This window comes from Meriones unguiculatus (genome assembly GCF_030254825.1).
Source record: "Meriones unguiculatus strain TT.TT164.6M chromosome Y unlocalized genomic scaffold, Bangor_MerUng_6.1 ChrY_unordered_Scaffold_35, whole genome shotgun sequence".
NCBI classification, from domain to species: domain Eukaryota; kingdom Metazoa; phylum Chordata; class Mammalia; order Rodentia; family Muridae; genus Meriones; species Meriones unguiculatus.
The window spans coordinates 772,951-800,672 of record NW_026843712.1 but is presented as its reverse complement, the minus strand read 5'-3'; the positions used below and the strand labels follow the sequence as shown (position 1 = coordinate 800,672).

The 27,722-nt window shown below is 34.9% G+C and overlaps 1 protein-coding gene across 2 annotated transcripts in view; it reads right to left on the bottom strand.

Moving 5' to 3' along the window:
* Nucleotides 1–27,722, bottom strand: part of LOC110542881 (probable ubiquitin carboxyl-terminal hydrolase FAF-X) — a 126,152-nt gene that overhangs the window by 41,103 nt on the left and 57,327 nt on the right. For both annotated transcript variants that reach the window (XM_060376846.1, XM_060376845.1), the window contains 10 exons: nt 23,678–23,918; nt 22,696–22,845; nt 21,331–21,451; nt 12,519–12,649; nt 12,056–12,334; nt 11,309–11,434; nt 10,924–11,049; nt 10,525–10,694; nt 1,404–1,512; nt 1,080–1,226 (listed from right to left, as the gene is read on the bottom strand). In XM_060376846.1, the coding sequence (XP_060232829.1) occupies nt 1,080–1,226; nt 1,404–1,512; nt 10,525–10,694; nt 10,924–11,049; nt 11,309–11,434; nt 12,056–12,334; nt 12,519–12,649; nt 21,331–21,451; nt 22,696–22,845; nt 23,678–23,918 (1,600 nt within the window). The remainder of the gene's footprint in view (nt 1–1,079; nt 1,227–1,403; nt 1,513–10,524; nt 10,695–10,923; nt 11,050–11,308; nt 11,435–12,055; nt 12,335–12,518; nt 12,650–21,330; nt 21,452–22,695; nt 22,846–23,677; nt 23,919–27,722) is intronic.

Below are 27,722 nucleotides of genomic sequence, written 5' to 3'. Positions count from 1 at the left end.
AGAAAAGGAGTTATCTGGTACCTAATGAATTAATACTACTTCAGGTATGTCTCAGCACTTAAAGGTTTTACAAACTATTAGAAAAATGCCTATCTCAATTTCAAAAGTTCTGACAATGTATTATAAAACATACCAGATTGTTAAAGGTAATGCTGAATAAAAAGAAACAAGCAACATTTAAAATATTTAACTATGATTTATATTCCCAGCCCCTCTCGGTAGGCTAAGGTAAAGAACATTAGGATGACGTTCCATCTGGACAATATGGTAAGAATTTGCTTCGAAACAAACAAAATGAACAAAAAAATCCTCACAAATCAGAGAACCAACATGTATATATAGTACCCCAAAAATGTGAACACAAAACAGGTCAACAATACGTACACAGACATACATGAGCATCAGAATATGAAGGTTCAAGTACATTAAGTCAAACAAGCTATGTGATTTCTGTTATTTACCACCAATGAAAAACATTTTGCCTTTTAAAATTTGTTTTATTTTTTTAGTGTCTTGTGTGCCTATACTCACTTCCTACCTGCCTTTTAGCCAGTTTGTCTTGAATTTCTGATCAGATGGCTTCCAACTTCCATCTCTAGTTTGCTTTTATTATTCAAAACAACTCAAAGTTATAAAACCTTCTCAATGGCTAATCTTCCTGCCAACTTGCTTGGATTGATAGTGTGTTAGAGTTTACAAAAATTACACTTTTGAAAGTGTCTGTGGGGGTTATTCCAAAGAGAAAAATATGTCCAGAAAGTCAATTGTAACATTTAATGGGCCACAAAACTGGATGAAATCAGTGTAGAAACAAGAAGCCTCTTAGGAGGCTTATTTCCTTTCCTTCCTGGACATGATCCGATGTGCTACCTAGTATGCACACTCAGGCTATCACAATAGTCCACTTTGTCTCAGACCCAATGCAATGAATGACTCTGGAAGACTACAATTTCTGAAACTATGATGAAAACTCAACCTGTAAATTTTCTTAGCAAACATTCATTTACAATTAAAGAAAAGCTAATATACCCTCTCTTTAGAGTTAATTTAATAATATAATAATCAGAATATTATCTTACCCTAATTCTTTTAAGCCAATCAATTTCATTGTTGAGAAGAACATCAGTATTTGGTACATGAATACTGCTGTTGTAAGCATAAATAAGAAGACGCCTTAAAAGTGTGAAGTAGTCATCTGACTGTTTCCCCCTCTCAGTTTCTGCACTCTGAAATATTAAAAAACACACTATAAAACTGTGATCAGTATAAACTTGTCAAAAAAACCCTCTTTATATTTGTAACATGGTATCTAGTCTTATAGATCATAACTGTAATGAAATAAAAATAGTAGTTATTTTTTAAGAATACGCCATACTGGTAGGTGCACTATAAAAATATCTTACCCCCAAAATGGTAAACAGTAGAGTAACGAAGAATAGCAAAGTTCTCTGACCCATGCAACATCTGGTATACATTAAAAAGAACTGCTCCTGGGCCAACTGCCGGATAGTTCTGCGGTAATAAATAAATAAATATACATTAGGATTTAATGTAGTAAATGATGAACTTAGAATATTTTCAAAAGGTTGAATATCCAATTTTTACATGAGAGATTAAAACAGCACAACTGAACAATATTGTGATAGTTCTAATACATGATTTAGTAAATCTTTTAAAATACATTATTGGTCAAGGATGGTGTTGGACTATTTTAAAGAGAAGCACAAAAGAATAAAATATTAGAATACTTGTTTCATTAATAAGACAAAAATGTTACTCTAGATACTAGAAAAGATATTGTATACGGAATACTAATACATTCTTTTTCTGTAACTTTCACAGAATTGCTCCAAAGAAACTTTGCAGCAAACAATTTATAAAAACCTGTTGGTATAATGTTCTTTTGGAACATATACACCTTACCCTTGTTCATTCATATACTGCTTTCTCTCCCCCACTCTCTGGTTTCAATCAGGACATTGCATTGTAATACTTATTCTAAGCATCACCTGTCTGAACTTTGCATAAGCATGCCAAAATAAAGCAATCAGCCACAATGTTGAGCAATGGAAAGAAAGCAGGAAGAGAGGTAGGAGTCAGAGAACAGGAAGGGGTGGGCAGCAGGGGAGGAAAGGCCAGAGAGACCTGGAAGAGCAGACATGGAGGAGAGGTCTTGAAATGAATAGGCAAATGAACCAGAACTAAGATTGCACTAAAAGCAAGGATAGTGGGTAAAATCTGAATGTTAGGAAACTACGTTGGCTTGGAGGTTGAGGATGGAGTAATTATTGTCCAGCATTGTGTAAAAAGGTTAATTAAATAAATTCTAGTCTCTGTGTGGTGATTTGGGTATACTGCTGGTTTACAATTAACAGCAGTTACTAAAAGATATATCAATAGTAAATATTAATCAATTCATGCAACAAATGGCACCCAACTAATCCAAGTATCCACACCGTTTAAATCACACTTTATCATAACTTGGTGGGGGAATTAGCTCCCAGTGATACAACCCAAACTTAAACCCTAAAAACTCCCAGGTCAATTACTTTCTCTTTAAGAGAGACTCTTAAACAGGCTCAGAAGTAAAAGACAGCCTCCTGTGGGCAGACCTGAGACTTAACATAACAAAACTGGCTGCCACTAAAGTCTTAACTAAGGGGTAAACAAGCAAGGCTTCTTTATACTGTGGCTGGCTCAGCTCAGCAGCCACTGCAGGAAAAAAGAACTGGAGGCAGACAAACCTCTAGACAGAGTCTGGCCTAAACTGCATCTAAAATAAAAAAATTGCCATGGCAGAGGGTGTTTTAATCCCTTTTGGCTTAATTTTGGCTGTCATAGTCATGGATCTGGTTGCAATATGTTTAATGGTGATGGTTCTTCTCCATAGCTTCTTCAAGAAAGTTCAAGGAGAAAATGGGGAAAAAACAAACAAACAAACAAGGATTGGAATAATAAGTTATAGACAATAGAAATGGCACTCTGCCTAATAATTAGATTAATAACAGCTAAAATTCAAAGCTCTCTGGCTGCAAGATACTTGTCAGTTGACAATTCACTGAAACATCAACTAAAAATAACCAACTGGACTTTGTTACAGGGTAAATTGGAACAATTGAGTCAAAACTTAAAATTTTCTTGTCTCTTTGCTCTATTTTCATTTAAAGGCTTTGAGTTACAATGATATTGATTAAAAAAAATTTGAACAAGTTGGTGAAGGCACATGCCTTTCTTTCCAACACAAAGTAAAAGGGAACAGGCAGACCTTTGAGTTCAGGATTAAGCTAATTTACATAATAAAAGCTAGGATGGCAACTCTTGCTGTTTACCCACCTGCAGAGGTAGTCTAAGATTCAAAATGACAAAATTTTCCTTAGGGTTACCATATAAATTCTTTTTTCTTAATAATAGATGTTATGTCCTTACTGCTCTAAAGGTTGGATTCTCATATATTTTAGGTTATGTAAAGAGAGACAGTGTCACACACTGCTCTGGAAACTGTCTTATCCTTTTGAACGTGAGACATTTTCACGGGGAAAAATGTTGGTCATGCTTATGTAAAAAAGACACAAGAGGCTTACAGATGGCAAAGTACATGACAACCTAGTTTAGTCCTAAAAACTTAAAATAATATTCATAAGTTTAAAAACAAAACTGTCCATCCCATATCAAAAAAGGGGGAAGCCAAAGATAGCCAAAGCCAATGTAAAAATCCAGGTACAAGATGCTTAGGATATACTTAAGTGCTAAAGGTAACAGAGTTAATATGAAGTTCAGCTATAAAGGCATAACTGCCCATCCTGTATAAAAAAAAAGGGCAAGCCAAAAAATAGCCACCATCAATGTAAAGCCCAGGTACAAGATGCCTAGGGTATACTTAAAAGCTAACGGTAAGAGGGAGTTTAAAGTTTGGCTAAAAAGGCATAACTGTCTATATTGTATAAAAAAGGGACAAGTCAAAAAATAGCCACAACCAATGTAAAACCCAGGTACAAGATGCTTAGGGTATGCTAATGAGAGACCAAAGGATAAGCAGTGATTGGTAAGACTGTAGAGTAGGTATGGTATAGCAGTAAGTTCCCTGAGGGAAGAGCTACCTTCTCTGTGTTCTTTCCCCACCCACTAGAGATACAGTTGCTAGGAAACTGGACCCTCCCCCTAGGGAGGGACACCTGGTCATTAATAGTCTGGGAACCTTCTTATAGCCAATGAATTCAAAATGTAACACCTTGACCAAGAGATGCTTGCCAGAGAGGAATCGCCACTGCCTTGGGCATGCTGGGATGGACCAGAATCTATTAATCACCCCACTAACCTGGGCTGTGTAGGCCCGAGCTGCAGCTTGTAATTTTCAATAAAAAGACCCTCATGTGTTTTGCAACAGAGTCGATTCCTGGAGATCTTTTGGGGGCTCGCGAACTGGGTATAACACTTAAAGGCTAACATAAGTTTATATAAAGTTTGGCCATGAAGGCATAAATGGCCATTCTGTTTATTAAAAACAAAAACCAAACAACAACAACAACAACAAAAAAAAACAACTAGGACAAATAGCCAGAACATATACAACATACGCCTAAACCTCTAAACAAGTACAAGATGCCTAGGGTATGCTTAAATTCTAAATTAAAATGGACTTTTATATAAAGTTTACTTAAAGCATGCCTTTTCTATTGCACAAGGCAACCAGCCTGTCTCTCTAATGGGAGGCCTTCTCTCAGAAGATAGGTAGCAGCTTGGCCTAATACAATAGGTACCCAAGAGCCCAAAAGATATTTTGATCTGTCCATCCTTGTTTTGATTTCAACATGATAATGATTCAAGGATAATGGTAGTTTATGTTGCTGATCCCTTTACATGGAAACTATGAAACTGACTGAAACATAAAAAATACCGCCAGCCAGAACTCCAAAAATCCTTGCCCAATAAATCCTTGGCTATAATATCCTCAAAATTTTTATATCATTCTTTTAATTGGCGTAGATAAAATCAGCTTACAGTTTAGTTTCAACCTGCACTTCTCATACATTTGAAATTTTAAAACTCTATGCTTGTGAGAAATTATGTGTTTGCAAAACAAAAAAGAACTGGATGCCAGAGATGCTGGATCAATTCTTCAGCAGGATCCATTCTTCAGGAGAAAGGGGAACTCTTCTCCATTGCTAGTGGGGATGTAAACTTGTACAACCTCTTTGGAAATTAATTTGGTGCTTTCTCAGACAAACAGGAATAGTGTTTCCTCAAGGTCCAGCTATACCACTCCTAGCCATATATCCAAAATATGCTCAAGTATACAACAAGGACATTTGCTCAACCATGTTTGTAGCAGCTTTGTTATAGCCAGAATGTGGAAACAACCCATATGACCCTCAATGGAGGAATGGATACAGAAATTGTGGTATATTTACACAATGGAATACCACTCAGCAATTAAAAACAAAGGAATCAGGAAATGTGCAGGCAAATGGTGGGATCTACAAAAGATCATCCTAAGTGAGTTAGCTCAGAAGCAGAAAGACAAATTATATACTGATGTCTATGTGGATATTCGACATAGAATATAGAATAATCATACTAAAATCTGTACACCTAAAGAAGCTAATCAAGAAGGACAACTCTGGGTGAGATGGTCAATCTTCATTAAAAAAGGCAAACAAGACAGATATTGGAAGAGGGAGAAAACAGGGATCAGGACAGGAGCCTATCACAGAGGGCCTCTGAAAGACTCTACCCAGGAGTGTATCAAAACATATGCTGAGACTCATAGCCAAGCTTTGGGAAGAGTGCAGAGAATCTTATGAAAGAAGGGGAGACAGAAAGACCTGGAGGCAACAGGAGCTCTCAAGGAGAGCAACAGAACCAAAATATATGGGCACAAGGGACTTTTCTGAGACTGATAATCCAAAGAAGAACCATGCATGGAGATGACTTAGAACTCTGCACATAAGTAGCCCATGGCTGCTCACTGTCCAATAGGGTTCCCCAATAATAGTAACAGGGACCGATTATGACATGAACTCAGTGTCTAACTCTTTGATCACCTCCACCTTAGAGGGTCAGGGGGAAACAGCCTTACCAGTCTACAGAGGAAGACAAAGAAGCCAGTCCTGATGAGACCAGATAGACTAGGGTCAGATGGAAGGGGAGAAGAACCTCCCCTATCATTGGACTGGGGGAGGGGCATAGGAGAAGAAGAGGGAGGGAGGATGTAACTGGGAGGGGATGAAGGAGAGTGCTACAGCTGTGATACAAAGTGAATAAACAGTAATTAATATAAAAAATAAAAATTACGAAAAAAGAAATGTTCAGCATCCTTAGTCATCAAAGAAACACAAATCAAAACCACTCTGAGATACCATTTCACACCCATCAAAATGGCTAGGATTAAAAACTCAAGTGACAATACATTCTGGACAGGATGTGGAGAAAGGGGAACCCTTCTCCATTTCTAGTGCAAATGTAACCTTGTACAACCACTGAGAAAATAAATCTGGTTCTTTTTCAGAAATCATGAAATTTGCAGGCAAATGGTAGAAACTTGAAAGGATCATCCAAAGTGAGGTACCAGAAGCAGAAAGACATACATGGTACATACTCACTTAAAACTAGATATTAGACAAATAATATACGATAAACATACTAAAATCTGTACATGTGAACAAGCTAAGCAAGAAAAAGGTCCCTAACAGTAGATTAGGAAAAAGGCATGGTGGAGAAGAATGAGGGAGGGTAGGACTGGGAGTAGACGAGAGAATGGTCAACAGGTGGGACACAAAGTGTATAAATTGGAATAAAAAAAAAGAATCTGGATACAAAATTAACTCACTAAAATCAGTGATCCTCCTTTATACAAATAACAAAAAGTCTGAGAAAGAAATCAGGAAAACAACACCTTGCCTAACAACTCAAAAATATAAAATACTTTGGAGTCACTCTAACCAAACAAATGAAAAAATGTATAAAATAAAAACTTCAAGTCTTTGAAGAAGAAACTAAAAAGCATATTAAAAAAAGATTTCCCAGGTTTAATACACAGTAGAATTAATATAATATTGAAATCTGTAGATTCATTGCAATCCCCATCGAAATTCCAACACAAATCAGATATCTTGAAATGACAATTCTCACACAGCTTCTACTAGAAACAAAAGAAACACATGAAACTCAGTAACTAAAACAATCCTGAAAAATAATTGCTGGAAATCTCAACACTCCTGATTTCAAGTTGTATTAGAAAGCTACAGTAATAAAAACATCATGGCATTGGAATAAAATTGATGTTGATTAATGGAATTGAACTGAATAATCAGATATCAACGCACACAGCAACAGACACTTAAATTTTGATAAAGAAGCCAGAAACATACATTGGGGGAAAAAAATTTCAAAAAACTAGTATTTTCAATAAATAGTGCTGGTTTAACTGTATGCCTACATTAGAAGAATGCAAATACATCCATACTTATCACCCTGCACAGATCTCAACTCTAAGCTGATTAATCACCAAACACCAACATAAAAACTGAGACAGTAGTTTTTAAAAGACAAAGTGGAAAAGTGTCTTGAAGTCACTGGCACAGGAGACGACTTTCTGAACAGAACACCATTAGCGCAAACACTAAGATCAACAACTATTAAAGTCCTAATGAGCAAAAGACACCATCATTTGGAAAAAAGGAAAAAGGTTCTTAACAATTCCACATCTGATAGAGTATCAATACCTAGACTCAAAAAAACTATGTATCAAAACCCAACAGAATTCTTCACAGATGAAACTTAAATGGTAAAGAATCATAGAAATGTTCAACATCCATAGCCATTAGACAAATGGAAATCAAAACTACTCTGATTTACAAGGTCTGCTATTAAGCTGGGCACTGTGGCACACACCTATAATTCCAGCAATCTGGGAGTCTGAGATAGACATATCTCAGTGAGTTCAAGGACGGTCTGGTCTATAAAGTGAAACCAGGATAGCCAAGGCTACAGAGAGAAACCCTGTCTGGGGAGTAGGAAAGAGACTGCTAGTGACATAAATCCAGTTTGTTTTGCTCACAAAATATGCCATGATTCTCATTTAATACAGTAGCCAATAAGAAACAAGTCTGTTTAGAGTTCAGATATATATGACCATGATATACTTGAATCCCTTGGTTCACAAAGTCCTATTGTGTTAGCTTCTAAGTAGTTGTAACAGCAGACTATTCAACTACCTCTCCTCTTTTGCATAATATGCTACTCAATTCATTACATCACCAGAATAAATTAAAGACTGGAAATATTTTTTGTTGGCAAGAGCTCATAGCAAGGGAGTACATGCAATTTCACACAACAAGTTATTACCAAAACGTCCCTATATGCTATGTGGCAGACACCTTGGAAGTTGTTACATTTTCTCAAATTTGTGACTTATGGAAAAAGATTTTATATATTCTATGTCTAATCTCCCTTTTGGTTTACCCTATCTGTTCTACATTACAATTTGCAAACACATTATTTTCTTTTTCTTTATATAGTACACATTTTGAGGGGACAAGAAAATCATTAATAGAACTGATAAATTATATTATAAATAGACACTTTATTTCTATTCTTTTTAATCTTTTTTTTATTTTAAGGTAGATACTTTATAAAATTCTATGAAGTATTTAAAATGTCAAAGTTACTTGACTTTGCATTTTATTTTAGAAAAGAAAAACTCTGCTAACCATAGTCATAATTTTTGAATAGCTTTAAAACTTGTTTTCTGGATAAATTAAAAAATTTCATATTATCAGATAAATTTAGGACTACAAAAAACAAAACTAACCAAGATAGCTAAGTGATTAAATGTGTTGGCTGCCAAACTTGATGACCAGGATCTGAGTCATAGAAACCACATGGAAAAACCAATTGGTCTCTGTCCTCTAACCTCTAAATGCTTGGATGGCATACAATATATATAAACAAATATAAATAAACAAACCCAGATCTTAAATTTATGACCCATTGGCTATTATGGTAGTACATGGTGGCAATCCAAGTTGTTGAGAAGTGAAAGAAACAATACCATTTGTCTATATAGTGATTTCAACACTTGACTAATCTACCTTCCTCTGCCTCCCCAAATTCTGGAATTAAAGGTGTACACCACTACTGCCTGGTGAGGTAAACATCGTTAATCCCAGAAACTGGTAAACTGAGAAAGAAAACACAGAGGAAAAAATGTATCTCTTTAAACTCCAGGCCATCTTAACCTACAGAGCAAGTGCAGGCTAGCTAGGATTACACCAAGATATTTAGTTAAAAAACAAAACAAAACAAAAAAACAGCATCTAAGTAATCTGAATTGTAAATGAATATGCCTAAGTGTGTATGTGTGTATACATAGGTTTTCTAGGAAAGTCCAATATTGATTGTCTTTTTCTCATTTGCACTGACTGAGTTATTTCTTTCAGTATTGAATGAAAAGTGTCATTTGTCATTTGAATGAAAAGTGTCTTTCTTAAGCTTGGATACTGAACATTGTGCCTGCACTTGGCAGTGTTGTTTGGGGAAATTTAAGCAGCTACACTCTTGCTGGAGGTAATATGTCACGTGGAATTGGTTTTAAGATTGTATATAGCCTTGCTCCATTTTGTGCTTCCTGCTTTTGATTGAGAATGTAAACCCTCAGCTTCTTCCTCTGGCAGGACTTACTCCACCCTTTCTTACCATGACTTAATATTTAGTTCTACATAACTTTCTGTCTGTCTATGCACCATGTGTACACAGTAGCACAGAGGCTAAGAGAGGGTTTTGGTTCTCCTGGGGGGAAAAGAAAGAGTTATACATGGCTGAGAGGCTCCATGTGAGTGCTGGGACTAGTGTTCTTTACTAAGGTATCTCTCCAGCCTGCAGAAATTACTTTATAATCCAGAACTACAATTAAATTAATTTTTTATCATAAATTGCTTTGGTCATCGTGTTTTAAAAAGTAATTAAGTAAAGGTGTCCTGAAAAGTAAGGGAATGTAAGGTTTTATTCTTTTCTGGAAATATTTTCACAAGGTTGGCCTGGTAGCATATGCCTACATTCTAGCTACTTCGGATGCAAGACAACAAACGAAAAGAAAGGGTATATAAGAGGATTTGGAAGAAACGGATCAAAGAAATGATGTAATTAATATAACCTCAAAAACTACAAAAAAGGAAAACCACTTGTGACTTTTTGAATACGTCTTCAAAATGTATTTAAAACAGTATCACTCTTTCTCCAATTTAAATTTAAAAACACTAACTTGATGCAGTTATCCACAGTAGTTAGTGGTGAGAGTGGTGACAAGTTCTTGAGGAAGGACTCACTTTCCTTTTAGGGACTGGTCATTGGGGACTGAGCATGTGCCTGTACATATATGAACAATATAAATTGAACTTTTTTTTGTATGTATGTTTGTTTTTGTTGAGCCACGAGTGGAAAGTAAGGGTGATGAGGATACATTATGTGAAATTCTCAAATAATCAATCAATAAAAAAAGAACCGAACTGGGGAGGGGAACCCACTTACTTGCTAGGACAGTATAATAGTAAGTCAATGACAAATGATTGCCAGGTCTTTTCCTTACTAAGTGAACTCAAAGCTGTTGGAATTAAAGCAAAACATAAGGTCATCACTTCCAGGGCTTCACAGCAAACTTGTTCATCCTGAACTGCTGGATGACTTCTATTTCCGGTAGTCTATAAAATTATAGCCATGAATAAATTATTAGAAACCCTATTATGATAAAGAAAACAAAAAACCAACTAAACAATAAAAACAATCACACTGCATAAGCAATTCAAGGAAATATTTTCATTTATATATGAATTAGTCAATTTCATCTTCAAATGTGATACACATACTAGATTTAACATGAAGTAAAATTATGAAGCATTTCTTAAAAAATAATATTTCCATAATTCTTACCATCTCATAAGTTCTTATGATCTCTTCATTTGGACTAAATACTAGCTCTAATGATCCACATCCTGACGCCCAGACAATTTTTTGCATAGCTCTAATAACACAAATATCAGGTATATATTTTGAGGCCTGCAATAAAATGGGTAACCCAATGTTAACCATAACCACTAAATTAAGAAAGAAAGAAAGAAAGAAAGAAAGAAAGAAAGAAAGAAAGAAAGAAAAAAAGAAAGAAAGAGAGAGAGAGAGAAAGAAAGAGAGAAAGAAAGAGAGAGAGAAAGAGAGAAAGTCAGGAAGAATGAAAATTATCCTTTGTCGTAAGTAGTCAGTTTTGTTTTTGAGTACAAGGCCCTCCAGAATCCTAGCAGTTTCAAAGTCTGATACTAACCAAACCAGATATTTGTTGAGCAAGACGAACTGATACATTTCTAAGCATGCACTCAGATGTAGGATTAGGAATGCTCTGAAGGGCATTTTGTAGCACCACGGCTTGATCATGAGTGACCTGGTTAATCTGAAAAACAAACAAACAAACAAACAAACAAACAATCAAACCATAGTGGATTTCAAATTTTGTACATAAAATCCCCCAAATCTACTGTTTCTCAAATCACCACTTTACAAATTTTATTTCTGTAAAATTTATGACAATTTAAATAAAAGTACCTAAATCTATTAATTTTGTAAATTTCCTTTCTTAGTTGCCTATCATTTTAACAATGACCTCCATGGATTCCAACTTTAGATGAAATTAAGTTTCTATATTTCAGCTAACTTTCTCCCGCAAGGTTTTAAAACTACAATTCTGAACTAACTACTATTGATGATCAATATCAGAGGTCACAGCAAAATCAAGAACTGTTGAAAAGAAAAGTATATATTTAAACTTTACTGACATTTATATATAGTTTAGGTATGATTTAGTAAGAGTTTTAGGATTACTTGAAACTTTAAATAATTAAAAATTTAAAAGCACAGATACAAGACAATACGACACGTTAGTATAGTCATATTAAATTTGAACTTTTAATATAAAGAATTAATCAGATGAAAATTTTTAACATATAGTCAACTTAATTTATCTTTAAAACATAAGGATAAAATTAAATTAAAAATATCGCATAAAATTTATTACCGGTGTTTTAGGATCTGTACCATCGGGAACAGGCTGACATGCTTCTGCTACAGCCTGGACATGGCCATAGCCAATGGCAGTTAGCAAGAGTTTGGCTATTTTAAGAGCACTGAAGTAAGCATCTCTACGAGTTTCAACATCTGTATTTGGTAGGAAGTTATTTTTTACCAACATACTCAGAACGAGGCGTAAACCACCACTTTTTAGGAAATGATACTGAAAGTCAGAGGAAATATCAGCTAAAGGTCCACCAGCAGGCATTAATAAGATGTAAACTACCTACAGGGGAAATAGAAAAGGAGGAGAGTACTATAAGCCAAAGTACACACACACACACACACACACACACACACATTTAAATACAGTAACACTGTTCTTAATTAAAAATTTCACTTCACATTTTTAGACATCATTTTAATTTTACAATATACTATAAAATATTTTTTATGGAAAGAAAACAAACCTCTGTTAAATATAGTACTTGGGAAGCAGAAGAACCAAAAAAAAGTGAGTCAAGAGATTCATTAAGTTGGCTTTCTCCATGATTTAAGTGGTCTGAACATGCAGCTCTTAATTTTTCTATAGTTGTGCTATCTGTAAAACAAAAGCCACAAAAATGTAATTCATATATTTTTGATATTTATGTTGGGCGTATATATTTTTCAGATTTTCTTATGTCTGTGTTTGCCTGCACATATTAATGTGTACCATATTTGTGCTTGGTGCTCTGGAGTCCAGCAGGGACATCATCTCTCATTTGCCTTTGAGCATCACATAGGTGGCTCAGAACTGAACCCAGGTCCTCTGCAAAAGCAACAAGCTCTCTTAACTGCTAAGCTAGCTTTCCAGTCCTGGTACATTTGATATTCTATATCTTAAAAGTAAAAATATAATAAATTACTAAAGTGAGCTATATAAAATCAAAATGTTACATCAAAAGTTTTTTAGCCACAAACTTCAAATCATAACCTTAATCATTATTTCTTCATCCACTATTACACAAACTAATGCTATAAAAGGAATTTGTTCTTTTTAATATAAAAACAGCAACTGCACCTTCTTAGAAATCAGTAATAAAAAGAAAAATAAATCAACTTAAAATTATCAAATAAAATATAAATTACTAGAGCCAAAAACAGAAAACATCATTAGCTATCAAATATATACAAATAAAAGTTATTTACAATATCACAAAATGAATAACAAAATCAAAAAATTAAAAATATCCCAAAAGATACCAGTCAACATATAGATGAGAACCTGTATTTTACTTCTGTGAATCTAAAAATGGTGCAGTGTAGAAATAAGCTTAGTGTGTAATTCAAATACTGATTTTAGCAGTACTTAAATATAAATGCATTAGACCTAAGCCCCTACCCATATGTAACTAATGGCTATCTTGGTCTTAACGTGGGTCTCCTAGCAAGTGGAGTTGGACTGTCTCTGACATGTACTCTTGCCTCCTACTGCTCCCTAGCTAGATTGCCTGGCCTGGCCTTAGTGAAAGAGGATATGCTTAGTCCTGATGTAACTTGACATAGGCCAGATTTTCAACAAGATTATATATATGTATAAACAACAACAAACAAACATAAAACAAACCCCCACAAAAACTTCCACAAACTAAGGAAAGACATGCCTGTATACATATAAGAAACAAACAACATCAAATATACAATACTAGCAAAGGAAAGTCTCACACTATATAATAATTGAAACACTGAATTCATAAAAAAATAAAGTTGTATTGAAAGCTGCAATATAAATCACATCCATGAGAATAACAGCTAGAATCTCAGTTGAAATTTAAAAGCTAGAGAGGATGAGGCAATGCATGCCAAGTGATAATAAAAGTCTATGATAGCAAGCCTAGATCAATATACTCAGTGATACTGTCTGCCTTAATTAAAGGTGAAAGCAAATTTTCCAGATACCAACAGCCTGAAAAAAATTATGTTCAACAAACCAACTTCAAGAAAAATCAAGGAATTGGGGACAGTGGTGCACGCCTGTAATCCCAGCCCTTGAGGAAGTAGAGATGGGTGGCTCTCTATGAGTTTGGGGACAGTTATGTCTACAAAGTAAGCCCAAGATAGCAAAGGCTACACAGGAAAACCCTATCTCAAAAAACCAAAAACAAAAAAAGGAAGCAAGAAGGAAGGAAAAAAGGAGGAAAGAAAGGAAGAAAGGAAAAAAGAAAAAAAAAAGGAAGGAAGGCAGAAAGGAACAAAGGAATTCAGAAAGGAAGGATAAGGAATGAGCATACCAAAGAAGACTATGGAAAAACAATACAAAACTATAATGATCATTGGGAACACAAACAGTGCCAAAATTCAACAGCCGAAGACTGAAATCAAAACACATACATTAATGTTAAATATCAATAGCCACCATTATCCAATCAAAGACAGAAATGTCCTGAATTGGTCTAAAACCAAAATCTATTTATCTGCTGTCTACAAGAAATGAATGAAAGTTTTAAACATAGACACAGGATTAAAACAAAAGGATGAAAAAAATTTTCTAATTAAGTAGAACCAGGGAGCAAAAAGGCATCTCTATCCTAATATCTGATGAAATAAATTAAAAACAAACAAACAAACAAGTAATCAGAAAAGGTAAGGAGGAATACTTCATTCTAATCAATGGAACCAAAACATTACTGTCTTAATAACTGTGTGTGCAACAAGCTCTGATGCACCAATTTTAAGAAGAATAGTCCAGTGGATTTAAAGACATAGACTAATTTAATCAACCTATTAATAATAAGTGATTTTCAATGCCTCATTTCTTCAAAAGACATGTTATTTGAACAAGAAATAAACAGAGAATCACAAAAGTTAACTGACATCACAGATCAAATTAACTTATCTATCTATAGAATATTCCATCCAAATTACAGAAAACACAATCTATTATTCAGCAGTACACACATGCACTTCTCAAAAACTACATCCTGTGGGAAAAGAATCTACAAATCTAAAAAGACTGAAATCAGTTCTTGTATCCTATTTGACTATAATACAATAAAATTAAAAATCAACAGCAAACAAATCACCAGTGAATACACAAACTCAGAAAGACTAAGCAATTCAATGATAAATGGGTCAAAAAAGAAATGACCTAAATGAAAACAACACACAACAAAGTCAATAGTTTACATTGAAAACAGTTCAATAAGGGAAATTTATAGCTCTAAGTGCCTACATTTAAAAAATAAGAAAGAAGTTGTAGTCTAACTCACTTCCTCTCTTACCTGCTGACATACAGAAACATTTTGTAATGGACTTCCATTAGCTACATTACTATTTCTTCATGTCTTCAATTTTGGTTTTCCTGGAATTACCTTAGTTCTGCTGCAGTCTCCCTGTAGAAACACCTCCTGTACCACCTCCACACACTAGCAACTCTGCCATTTGATGCAGACCATGTTTCTTCCTAACATCTCTTTCAGGCTTTTATTCCAGCCAAACCTCATTAGTAACATCTCCATATTTGCCAATCCCTCTACTAGAGGAATACAGTGACCATACTAGGCTGGGATACAAAAAGGCAACTTTAATTATCCTTCCTATCCCACATTTAAGATATATTTCTACCGGAAAAAGCTATCAGCAGACCTCAATCTCTCAGGAAGCCACCTACTTGGAACAAATCAAACCCAAGTATTCATCTATCCTTTTTCACTATTTCTAGCCCATTTCCATTCCTCTGTGACACCATCTGCCCTCAGAGACTCCCACTATTAGGGAATGCACAGCCACCACATTTGCTGAGGATCCAGAGTAGACAACAGCAACCAAAAAATTTACACATGACGAAAATGACAATATACTGGTAATTTAAAGACACAACTATCAAGAAACACTTAAACATCTTACCTTCAGATGCCCAGATTCCAATGAAGAGCACAAACAAAACAGCCAAGACAATATGCCTCTCCAAGAATACAGAAATCCTAATTGTAACAAGCCTTGAAAAAGAGCAATTTAGGTGAAGCACAGAACAAAGAATTCAAAACAGTAATTATGAACTCTTTCAAGTCTTTTAAAGACAATCTGGAAAAAAAAAAACAACTAAAAGATAATGAAAACAGAAAGATCAATGACTGAAGAAAGCAATTAAAAATATAACATGTACTTTAAGAAAAAAACAGAACCACTAAATACAAGTAAAGGTATTTTAAAATGAAACATGAGAAAATTTGATGTAAAAAAAAAGAAAATAAAAAAATACATCTCTGACATAAGCCTCAATGACAGATTATAATGACACAGAAGAAGAGAATTCTAGGTCTTGAAGAAAAGGCAAAATGGAGACCTTTTCCACAATCAACAGAAAGAAAACCATTCCACCGTAAATGCAAATTTTAAGCAAAAGGCAAAAGGCATTGGAAGAAAAATTTCAGTCTGAAGAAATTAAGTATGAACAAAAAAATAGCAGCATCCCACTGCATTACAATAAAGTCACAGGCATCAAGAGCACGCTTATTAACATTGATAGTCTCAAGTCTTTAATACAAACACATACTAACAGGTATCATATATTTTTTGCATTATCCAAGAAATACATCTCATCAAGAAAGATATCACTGTAGTATAAAAGTATGTAAAAGGATATTCCAAACAAATGGGAACAAAAATCAAACACTGATATTTTCATGTCTGAAAAAGTAAACTTTTATACTAATCATAAGTGATAAAGTGATGGTGGTGAACTGAAATATTCTATGCTCTCAGTGACAGATAATTCAGCTAAAAACTACGTTGAGTTGATAACATTAAAAATTAAATATACCAGCAGAAATCTGTAACATTCCAAGCACACACAGAACAAATTCTTCAGTTGACCATAACCATTCTTCAAAATTAAGTACATGTTGAAACAGAAAGGACACCTAACAGATATTAAAAAGAAATTGACATCTATGGGACACAATGAAGGCAATTTTATGAAGTTCATAGAACTTCTTGTCTACATCAAAAGCTACAAAGATTCATATTAGTAATTTAACGACACAACTAAAAGCTCTAAAACAAAATAAAGAAACAACACTCCAAAAGATTTTATATCAAGAAATAAAGTCAGTGCAGATATCAACGAAATACAGACAAAAAAGCACCGAAAAGAATTCTTTGAGGAAAAAAACAAAACAAAAAACAAGATTGACACACTTAGCAAATTAAACAAAACACAGAGAAAACCAAAAACGAACAAAGACCCAAGTTAATAAAATTAGAGAGGAAAAATTCATTACTAGATAAACTGACAAAATTCGTAAGTATTAAGAACATAATATATAAATCAGTACTGCAGAAAACACAAAAAAAGTGGATGAAGTTCTTGATATATGACCTAAAACAAGATTAAATAAGCACTGTTGAAACAGCAGCAGCAATCAGTCCCCGAAATAAGAAAATTAAAGGCGGAAATCCAAGATGATGACAAACAGCATGCTCCGTATCGGAAGGGCAGAATATCTGAAACTCCAAAATTGGTGAGCGGAGAGGCAGCAGACCCAAAATAAGACACTGAGGCTTTCGGGGAGAAAGGGGAAAAACCGTGAACTGAGACCAAAAATATACAGGTACAACCCCTGGCATCTCCCTGGAATTCTCCTGGGGACTCAATTCCCAGACACTTTTCCTTTAAAAGGCGGAGGCAGCACCAGAGGCAGCACTGTCAGCAGTGGAGGCAGAAGAGGCCTGCAATGCACAAAGCTCCTTGCAAAGAATTCAGTGCTGGTTACTCCAAGTACAGAACTAACTCCTTGCTTGAGATGTGAGACACAGAACACTCAACCCCCCAATCCATATTTCCCGCGACGGGTCTCCCATCCATGGTCCTCTAAACAGCTGCCTACTCAAGAGTGCAGAGCGCTGCCTGCTGTGCCCACAGCTCAGAGCATAAGCCAGGCCCAAAGAGCCCGCAACAGAGTACAGAGTCAGCCCTGCAGCAATAGCAACAGAGCTGAGTCAGCCTACAGGGCTTGCCACAGGCTGCTGACCACTGAGGTATTCAGGAAATCGGCACAGACATACTGTGCCCGCAATCTGCGCCCGCCCACTCCTCCATATCCCAAGCACCTACATTCTCTAGCACTCTATCCTTCAAGACACACTTCCAAGCACACACACAAGTTGTCTACCCCACAACAGTGATTCAGAGCTACTGACTTTTCCTCCCTCAGGTACAGCTGAAGTACCAATAACTCACACTCTCAAACCAGTGGATCTCTCTCATCTTTCTGAAGAATACTCCAGACTCCAGAGAAAGACAGTTCCAGCCTGAAGCACAGTCTCCAACAAACAGCGAAGGTGCCAAGACATCATGACTCCACAAACTACCTCCAAAATCGATGGATATTTTAATTTAGCGGAAACAAAGGAAAATAACTTTAAAGCTATGCTTATCTACTTATTAGAGGACCGAAAAGAAGAAATGAACAAATCTGTTGGAGAAATAGCCACAGAAGTGGAGGCGAATAAAGAGGAAATGAACAAAGATCTCAAAGAAATACATAGAAATATAATCACACAATTAGAGGCACAATTAGTGACATATAGAGAAGAAATGAACAAAAAAAATAGAGCCATTAAAGAAAGACAAGAACCCACATTCAAACAGATGAAGGAAATGGTGCAAAGCATGAAAACAAAATTAGTATCAATAAAGAAAAGAGAGGAAACCCTGGAGCTGGAGAACTTAAAGAAAAAATCAGGAAAAACACAGGTAAGCATCACCAATAGAATACAAGAGATGGAAGAGAGAATCTCAAGTGCTGAAATACACTTGCTGAAAATGATATATCTAGTGACACTGCCATAACCACAGATCAGTTCCTCCCTCAACCCCAACTAAAGAAGCTTCTTGCAGTAGATGGGAACTGAAAATGAGATCCACAATTGGACAATGTGGAAAAGTGATAAATTTCAGAGCCCTTGGTCCTCAATAGGAAGGGTTCATAAAACATCTCCTCTCAAGGATTAGGTTCTATTTATGCCAAAGGTGATGGAAAACTCCAATGAAACATGTCTTGCAGACATAATATGAACATAGGAATTCAGACTGTGGCAGCATGAACAAGACCTGCACAAATTCAAGTCAAGTGGGATATTGCCTCTAAATAACAATGTATCTGAAATGGAATCCAGCTGACAAAGAAAAATAAACCAGTTTTCACCAATGGAGTGTCACTGGATATATCGACCTTACTCCGATATTTATGGTATCAAGACCATAAATAGCTGGAAAATACAAAACAAATTCCACTTATTCATTGTTTGTGGGACTGCAACTTGGTTCAGCCTCTCTAGAAAACAGTGTCGTAAATATATATGACCCTGTTGCACCATTTGTTAGAATATGTCCAAAAGACTTGGCATCCTACTCTGAAGATATTTGGTTCACCATATTAATTGTTAGAATATATAAACACACAAATGTCTCACAAATGATGAATAAAGAATAAGTATGTGGTGTGTATATACTATAAAATAATAGCTGAATAAATAAGCTAATTGTAAAAATTTTTTTTTTCTTTGCAGGTTAAGTATAGTTTTCAACCCCAACAAAGAACATTAGGGGAATAGGAAGGGAGAGAGGATGAGACGGGGGGGGAGGGGAATAAGAAAAGGGGTTACAATTGAAATATAAAGTAAATAAACTTAAAAAAAAATCACTGGAAATGTTAAAGAGCATCCAGCAAGGTATCAAAGCAGATGCTGAGGCTTCACTGCCAAACTCTGGGCCGAGTGCAGGGAATCTTATGAAAGAAGGTGGAGATACTAAGACCTGGAGAGGAAGTACAAAAGGAGAGCAACAGAACCAAAATATCTGGGCACAGGGGTCTTTACTGATATTCCAAACAAGGACCATGCTAGAGATAACCTAGAACCCCTGCACAGGTAAGCCCATGGCAGGTCAGTCTCAAAGTCATTCAAAGTTGCGATAGTAGGTGGAACAGAGACTGTCTCTTTCATGAACTCAGTGGCTGGCTCTTTGATCACGTCCCCGTGAAGGGGCAGCAGCCTTGACAGGCCACAGAGAAAGACAATTCAGCCACTCCTGTTGAGACATGATAGGCTAGGGTCAGATGGAAGGAGAGGAGAATCCCTTGTATCCATTGCCTGGGGGAAATGATGGGATTGGTAGAGGAAGGGGCTACAGCTTGGATACAAATTGAATAAACTGAAATTAATTAATTAATTAATTAGAGTCAGATAGTAGGGGAGGAGGACCTCCCCAATCAGCGGACTTGAAGAAGGGCATGGGAGAAGATGAGGGAGGAAGGGTGAGGTTGGAAGGGAATGACGAGAAGGGCTACAGCTGGAATACAAAGTGAAAAACTGTAATTAATATAAAAAGTAAAAAATTGTAATATTAAAAAAAGACCATTACTGAAAAACCAAAACCAATCAGAATGCAGAGTTGTAAAGATCAGTCCCTAAGGAATGCCAGAAGCTACACTAAGTCTCAATATAATAACTGCTAACTATGAGCTGATTAGAAAAATACCAAAGACATTCCATAGAACATGAGGAAAAAACTAAGAGTACTCAACACTAAACAAAAAACTACAGGCAACTAAAGACTGCTGAAAACGGGAGAAATAGCTTCCCCAGGAAACAGCACAGCACCTGTCAAATATCACATATCAGCCCCAAAACATGCCTGCAAGTAACATTATACAGACTGAGCAATATTATATCTAAGAATTAAAATGTATACATATATACATGTATGTGTAGCAATTAAAAAAGCCACAAATTTGAAAGAGAGGAATATGGGGTTTAAGAAAGGTTTTAGAACAAAGAATACACAGAAATGATCCAATAAAATCTCAAAAATAAGAGGAAAAATATTTAAAAAATAATAAGGAATGCTCAGAGTTAAGACAGTTGTATAAGCACTAATAAAACCATATGGTTGAAAATATTTTTTCTTTGAAACAATAATGGAGGTTAATGGATATATAAGGAATAATAAACAATATCCATTGAACCAATGAGCAATCCTTACTTCCTATACTGTGATTATACTAGTTTTTTCAAAGTAGCTCATAAAAAATGATAGGATTCCAAATTATTCTTCTAGTCAATGAAAATGTTCATGAGCAATTACGTGGAAAGACAAAGGTAACACTTCATACATACAAATTATGACTAGTTATAAATATACGTGTTAACATTCTCCTCTGTGTCTATTATTTACTTGTCCACATTCTTAATTGGTAGTAGGAAATATGACTGGATGGACTAATTTACTTTATTTACCTGGTGGCATAAGTTTCATAAGTACTCTTGCTCCATCTCTAATAGCTGGTATAGTCAACGTGCTACCTAAATCTGCAACTTGCCATAGGAAAGTTATATATCTGGGCTGCAGTGACATTATCTAGAAAATGGAACAAATAAAATTTATAGCTGGATAAATTAAACACTAGATAGGTTTTTATTAACAAAAAGCTAATCTCTAACCACAAAAAGCCCTATCTTACTGAAATGAACTTCCTCTCTAATTTTTTTTTATTAAAAATATTTTTTTCAGACAATATATCCTAAATTCCATTTTTATCCCATTACTTCTCCCAGGTCTTCCCAAACTTCCCTCTCATCCAGATTACCCCCTTTCCGTCGCTTATTAGAAAGAAAACAGGCATCTAAGATAATTATATAACATATACACTTGATTAGTAAGAACAGGAGAAAAATATACATATAACTGATGAAGATTTAAATTGACCATATATTTTATTCTTGATATAGTGATAGAAGAAAGGCTGAATACTGGTAATAATTTTAAGAGTTATAGACTCCAAGATTAACATAATGAAACAAAAGTATATCAAATACACCACTAGTTCTCAGTTGCTTTTTGTGTAATCTGGTTGGAAATCAAGTGTAGAGCAGAATCATGCTTGGCACTACAATGGTCACATTCATTATAAAGCTGCTTTGATCCTGAGTGTCATACCATGGAAACAGAAAAGGCACAAACGTAGGAGTCAAATCTGTATTTGTAGCAAGAATCCAAACAGGACACTCAAGTTGATAAAAAAATTTGATATGCTAATTTTTTTAGAGGATGAAAAGGGCTAATTAATTTAAAGGATTGAGTAATTTCTTTTCTAAACTGTGTATGGTAGCACACACCTTTAATCTCAGCACCTACGGAGCCAGAGACAAGTGGAATGCTGTGAAGTTGAGGGCAGCCTGGACTACAAACCCAGTCCAAGAAGGCTACACAGAGAAACTCTGTCTCTAAAAGTCAAAAATGTAATTAGTAAGAATAGGAGAAAAATATACATATAACTGATAAAGATTTAAATTAACCATATATTTTATTCTTGATACAGTGATAGTAGAAAGGCTAAATACTGTTAATATTTTTAAGAACTATAGCTTTCAAGATTAATAATGTGTGTTTGGGTGCGCATATGGACTAAAGTGAATGCAACTGGATGCAAAGTCCAGAAGAGGGTATTTGAACAAAATTATAATTAATTCTGTATAACTTATAAATTGTACCATTTTTAGTATCCACATAAAAGTTACTAACTTTTCAATTATTTGATGATTTTATCTACAGGCAAAAGTTTCAAGGCAGAAACAGAAATATTCTAAATAATAATTACTCACCACCCCAGGTAAACAACTTTCCATTTTTGGACTGGGATAATCACTGTAGTTATGACAGTGGTTTCCAGGAGATCCAGCTGAAGAATCAGATGAGCTATCAGGACTTGAAGGCACGTTGGAATTTATTTGTATAAACTGTGCCGTAATTAGCTGAAAATAATAATATACTCAGTGATAAAGAGAGCAAAAAAGATTCCTATAAAACACAGAACCAAGAAATATCAGTAACAAGTGTTGGCACATGTCTTTAATCCCAGAAATTTGAAAGGAAGAGGCAGGTGAATCTCCTGAGTTCAAGGCCAGCCTGGTGAGTTCGAGGCCAGCCAGAACTATACAGAGAGATCCTGTATTGAAAAAAACAAAACAAAAAAAATAAAAGAAAACAAGATACTCCTAGAAGCACACTTAAAAATTATAATATAACCATCTGTAACAATCCACGTTTACTATTCTTGAGGACTGTGCAAATTCTCTGTTGGATATTAAATTCCAAGGCTCCTGAAGGTATTCATCATCAATATACCATTAGCAAGGAAACTTACACAAATGTTTATTATTTCTACATTATTTACACATTATAATTAATGCAAATTACATGCAAATATTTATAAATTATATTATTTGGGTGATTGGGAAAAACATCTCTAAATGTTCAATAGGTATGAAATTATTTTCTTTGAGCTAACTCTTGGAGCTAACAGGATACAGTTTAAAATCCTGTAATAACTATCTTTTTATATTTAATTAATTTATGTTTTTTCAGAAAGTCTTAATCTATAGTTCTATTAAGCCTGTAACTTCGTATTTAAAATCAGGCTATTCTTTAAGAATATAGAGATCCACTCAGTAGGCTGAAATTAAAATATACACTACCACAAACACTGACCTGTTTAGTTATAATTCAATTCTCAACACAAAAAACTGCACATAATGAACAAAAACCATGAATTTGAGAGAATATATAAAAATTATATTTACTTACTGATTTATCTTTCAAATTTAATTGTTCCACTAACTTTCTGTCATCTTCAGAATCTATCAACTCTCCACCTACAAACAGTTCAATTTTTGTATGTGCTATGTTGGCATTAACACGATTGAGAATGCAGCGCCGCACAGAACCGATGGTATCATTTGTATGAGACAGTATGTCTAAATCTTCAACTTGTCTGCTCTGGTTTGGAAATCGAACTGTAAGAGACAAGTGTTTTCCACGAAATGCTCTGGAAAAAGGAAAAAAAAAGCATTAAATTATAAAACTGGGAAAAAAAAAAACCCAGTAATATTCAACCAATTGTAAAGGACATAATGATTTGATTTTAAATTTTGTATTTTAGAATATGGTATTTAACCGTACTGTTTTTACAATGCTAAGAAAAATATTATGACTCCTTTGAACTACAAAGTAACAATCGCAGATTACTTGCATTATCTAACATTCTCATGGTAAAGAAAAGTTTCCTACTTATAGTAAGGCTACATTCAGAACAAAACCTTCAAAAGCTTAATTTACTAAGACTATTTGTAATTTTGGGGCAGGCAATTTTACTTATTTTTAATGTACATGGTTGTTCTGCTAGCAAGAGATGGTCTATGATCTATAGAATTACAGATGGGTTGTTATGCTGCCATGCTAGTGCTGGGAACTACTAGGTCCTCTCAAAAAGCAACATGTTATCCTAACCATTGAGTCATTGCTCTAAAACCAATTCTAATGTTATTTTAAAGGAAAAATTTCAGCTTAAAATTGTCATTTGGCAAAAATATTTGAGAGCATAAGTGTTAGAAAGTATAATTATACACATATTCAAATACACAGGTATATAAATGTACGTGCAACATCTGACTTTTGAATATTTTTACATACAGAATTACCTATCACAGATGTAATTTAATTCTAATCTCCAAATTCATTAGATTTCACATTTCAAAATATTTATTTTATGTGTATGGGTGTTCAATCTATAAATATGCTGGAGCAGTGTGTGTACCTGTTGCTTGCAGAAGCCAGGATACTCTGGAAATGGAGTTAAGAGTGGGAGCTTTCCTCAAGAGTATGGAAAATGAACTGAGTGGTCAGTGCTCCTATCTCCTGATACAACTCTCCAAACTCCGAAGTTTCAATATTAATAATAACTAAAATTCATGCAGGCTATTCTAGCCTGAAGGTAACAGTGAAACTTTAAGTAGAACTAGGATTAAGCTTTTCTCAACCAGTGGGTCATAACCCCTTTGGGCCGGAGGAGGATCGTATATCAGATATCCTGCATTAAGATACTCACACTGTGATTTTTACAGTAACAAATTGTCAGTCAAGAAAGAGCAAAATAATATTATGATTGAGGTTATCACAACATGAGAATCTACTACTACATCAGTAGGAGGTTTGAGAACCAGTGGTACAGAGATAATTTTGTTCTATAGTAACATGTATAAGAATTCAATTCTTTTAATTCAGGATTTAAACTTCTAAAATATATATTTTAATTAAATAGCTCAACTACCAGAATTCAACCCAAACATGGACATATTTAGGGTTATTGTCTAACTGAAATCTTTTATTTGTGTGCTATAAACTTTCTCACAACTACAAATGGCAACTAGATTACTATCAACTAATGTACTTCTTTAATTATAAATATGACAATTGAAAGTATAAAACATAGAAGTTACACATAGTTTATCATTTTGAAAATATGATAATCATTTAAAGCTAAAGAAGCACTTAAGGATTAGACTTTTCCAACAAAGGGAAGAAGATAGACTAACTGAAGGACTTCTTACAGGGCTCCTCCAAATCCAGTAAATCCCCCAAAGGCAACACTTGCTGCAGCATACCTTCTGCCCCAATCCCACCTCTAGTGAATCAGAGATCTTGCCTTCCTAACCCCCTTTCACCCACTCATTGCTTTATCCCAGTGGTAATATTTATCACATGGGAATTCACAAATATACCCACCAAAGAAGCAAGTAAGTTAAACTGGAATTTTCAGCTTGATATCTCCCCCAGTATCTATGAATAAGATAAAATACCTTGGGCTAACTCTCTGAATGAAGCAGATCAAATCAAAGGCTTATATGATAAAAAAAGCAGATCAAAGCAAAGGCTTATATGATAAAAACGTTAAGACAGCTGGGCACAGTGGCAGATACCTATAAAACCAGCATTCAGGGAGGCAGAGGCAGGCAGACCTGAGTTCAAGGCAGGACTGGTCTACAAAGACAGTCCAAGACAGCCAAAGATACACAAAGAAACTCCACCTCAAATAAATAGGGAATTGAAGAAAATTTCAGAAGATGGAAAGATTTCCCATACTTGTGAATACATACAAGTAACATCCTACCAAAATCTATCTGCAGATTCAATGGAATCTCCATCAAAATACCAACACAATTCTTATTTCTTGAAAGTTTCACATGAAAACACAAAACATAGGATAGTTAAGACAACAGTGAACAGTCAAAAAGACTAAAACTAATTTCAAGTTTACAACTGGTTTAAGAAAACCAGCACAGTACTGACACAAAAAACAAGTACAGTGATCAACAGAACTGCACTGAAAACCAAAATATATAAACATCTATGAACATCTACAGACACCTGATCTATGATAAAGAAGCCAGGAACATACACTGGAGGTCTAGGTGGGTAGAAACAAAGCAACAACAACACAAAAAGAAGAGGATGAGGATCCAAGATGGTGGCGACCAACAAGCAGTGAGAAGCAGAGGATCTGAAACTCAGAAATTGTTGAGTGCAGGGGCAGCTAAAGACAGCAAATCAACATTAAGGTTCCCTGTACAGATGGGAAAACAAGCGAGCTGAGACCATTCAGGTCACCAGTGGACTTCAAAAATACCTGTTAAGCTATGGTTAGATGGAAGGGAAGGTGGATGTCCCCTCTCAGCAGATTTGGAGATCGGCATGGAAGGAGATGAGGGAGCGAGGATGAGAGGGGTTTACAGCTGGGATTCAATGCAAATAAAATGAAATTAACATAAAAAATAAAAAATTAATAATAATAAAAAAAACAGAGCACTTTCAAAATAAAAATGGTCATGGTCAAATTAGATAGAATAATACAAAAACATCCATAGTTCATCACCCTGCAAAAAACTCAGCTCTATATGTATAAAGGTCCTCCTGATAAACCCAGATATACTGAATTTCATGAAAGACAAAAGTGGGACTAAACACTGGCACAGAAGACTTTTTGAAGACTATACTAATACAAGAGGCACTAAAATCAACAATTAATAATTGGGACCTAACAAACCAAGGACAATCATTTGTTCAAAGTGGCAACCTATAGAATGAGAAAAGAATTTTTTTAAGCAGTTATACATTCAATAGAGGAACAATATCCAAAAAATATAAAGAACTCCAAAACTGGTTATCAGAAAAAAATCAGACTTAAAACATGGGGTATAGAATGAGACTTCTTAATAAAGGAAACCCAAATGGCAGAGAAAATGTTCAATATTCTTATTCACCAGGAAAACAAAAACTAAATTATAAGATTCCACCTTATACCTGTCAAAATGGCTAAGATCAATAATAGAAGCTCATGCTGTCAGCCACTATGAAAATCAGTAGTGGTCTGTAGAAAAAGGGTAATCAATCTAATCCAAGATCAACTTGTACAACTCTTGGACATATAACCTAAAGGACATTTCACTTAGAAACAGAGATGCTTCTTCAGCCATGTTTACTGCAGATATATGTAATAGCCAGAAATTAAAAACAACCTAAATATCCCTCAACAGAAGAGATAAAAAAAATGAGGCACTTTTTTTATACAATGTACTACTATGCAGCTCTAAAAAAAAAAATAAAATTAAATTAAAAAAAAAATCACATCATAAAATTTCCAGGTAAATAGATGAAACTAGAAAAAGTCATCCTAAGTGAGGTATCACAGATGCAGAAATACAAGGATTTTATTCAATTCTATTCAGATATTACTTAAGTTTCTGATAACCAACCTATAATCTGCAGAGCTGCAAAAATATGAACCTTATTAAGA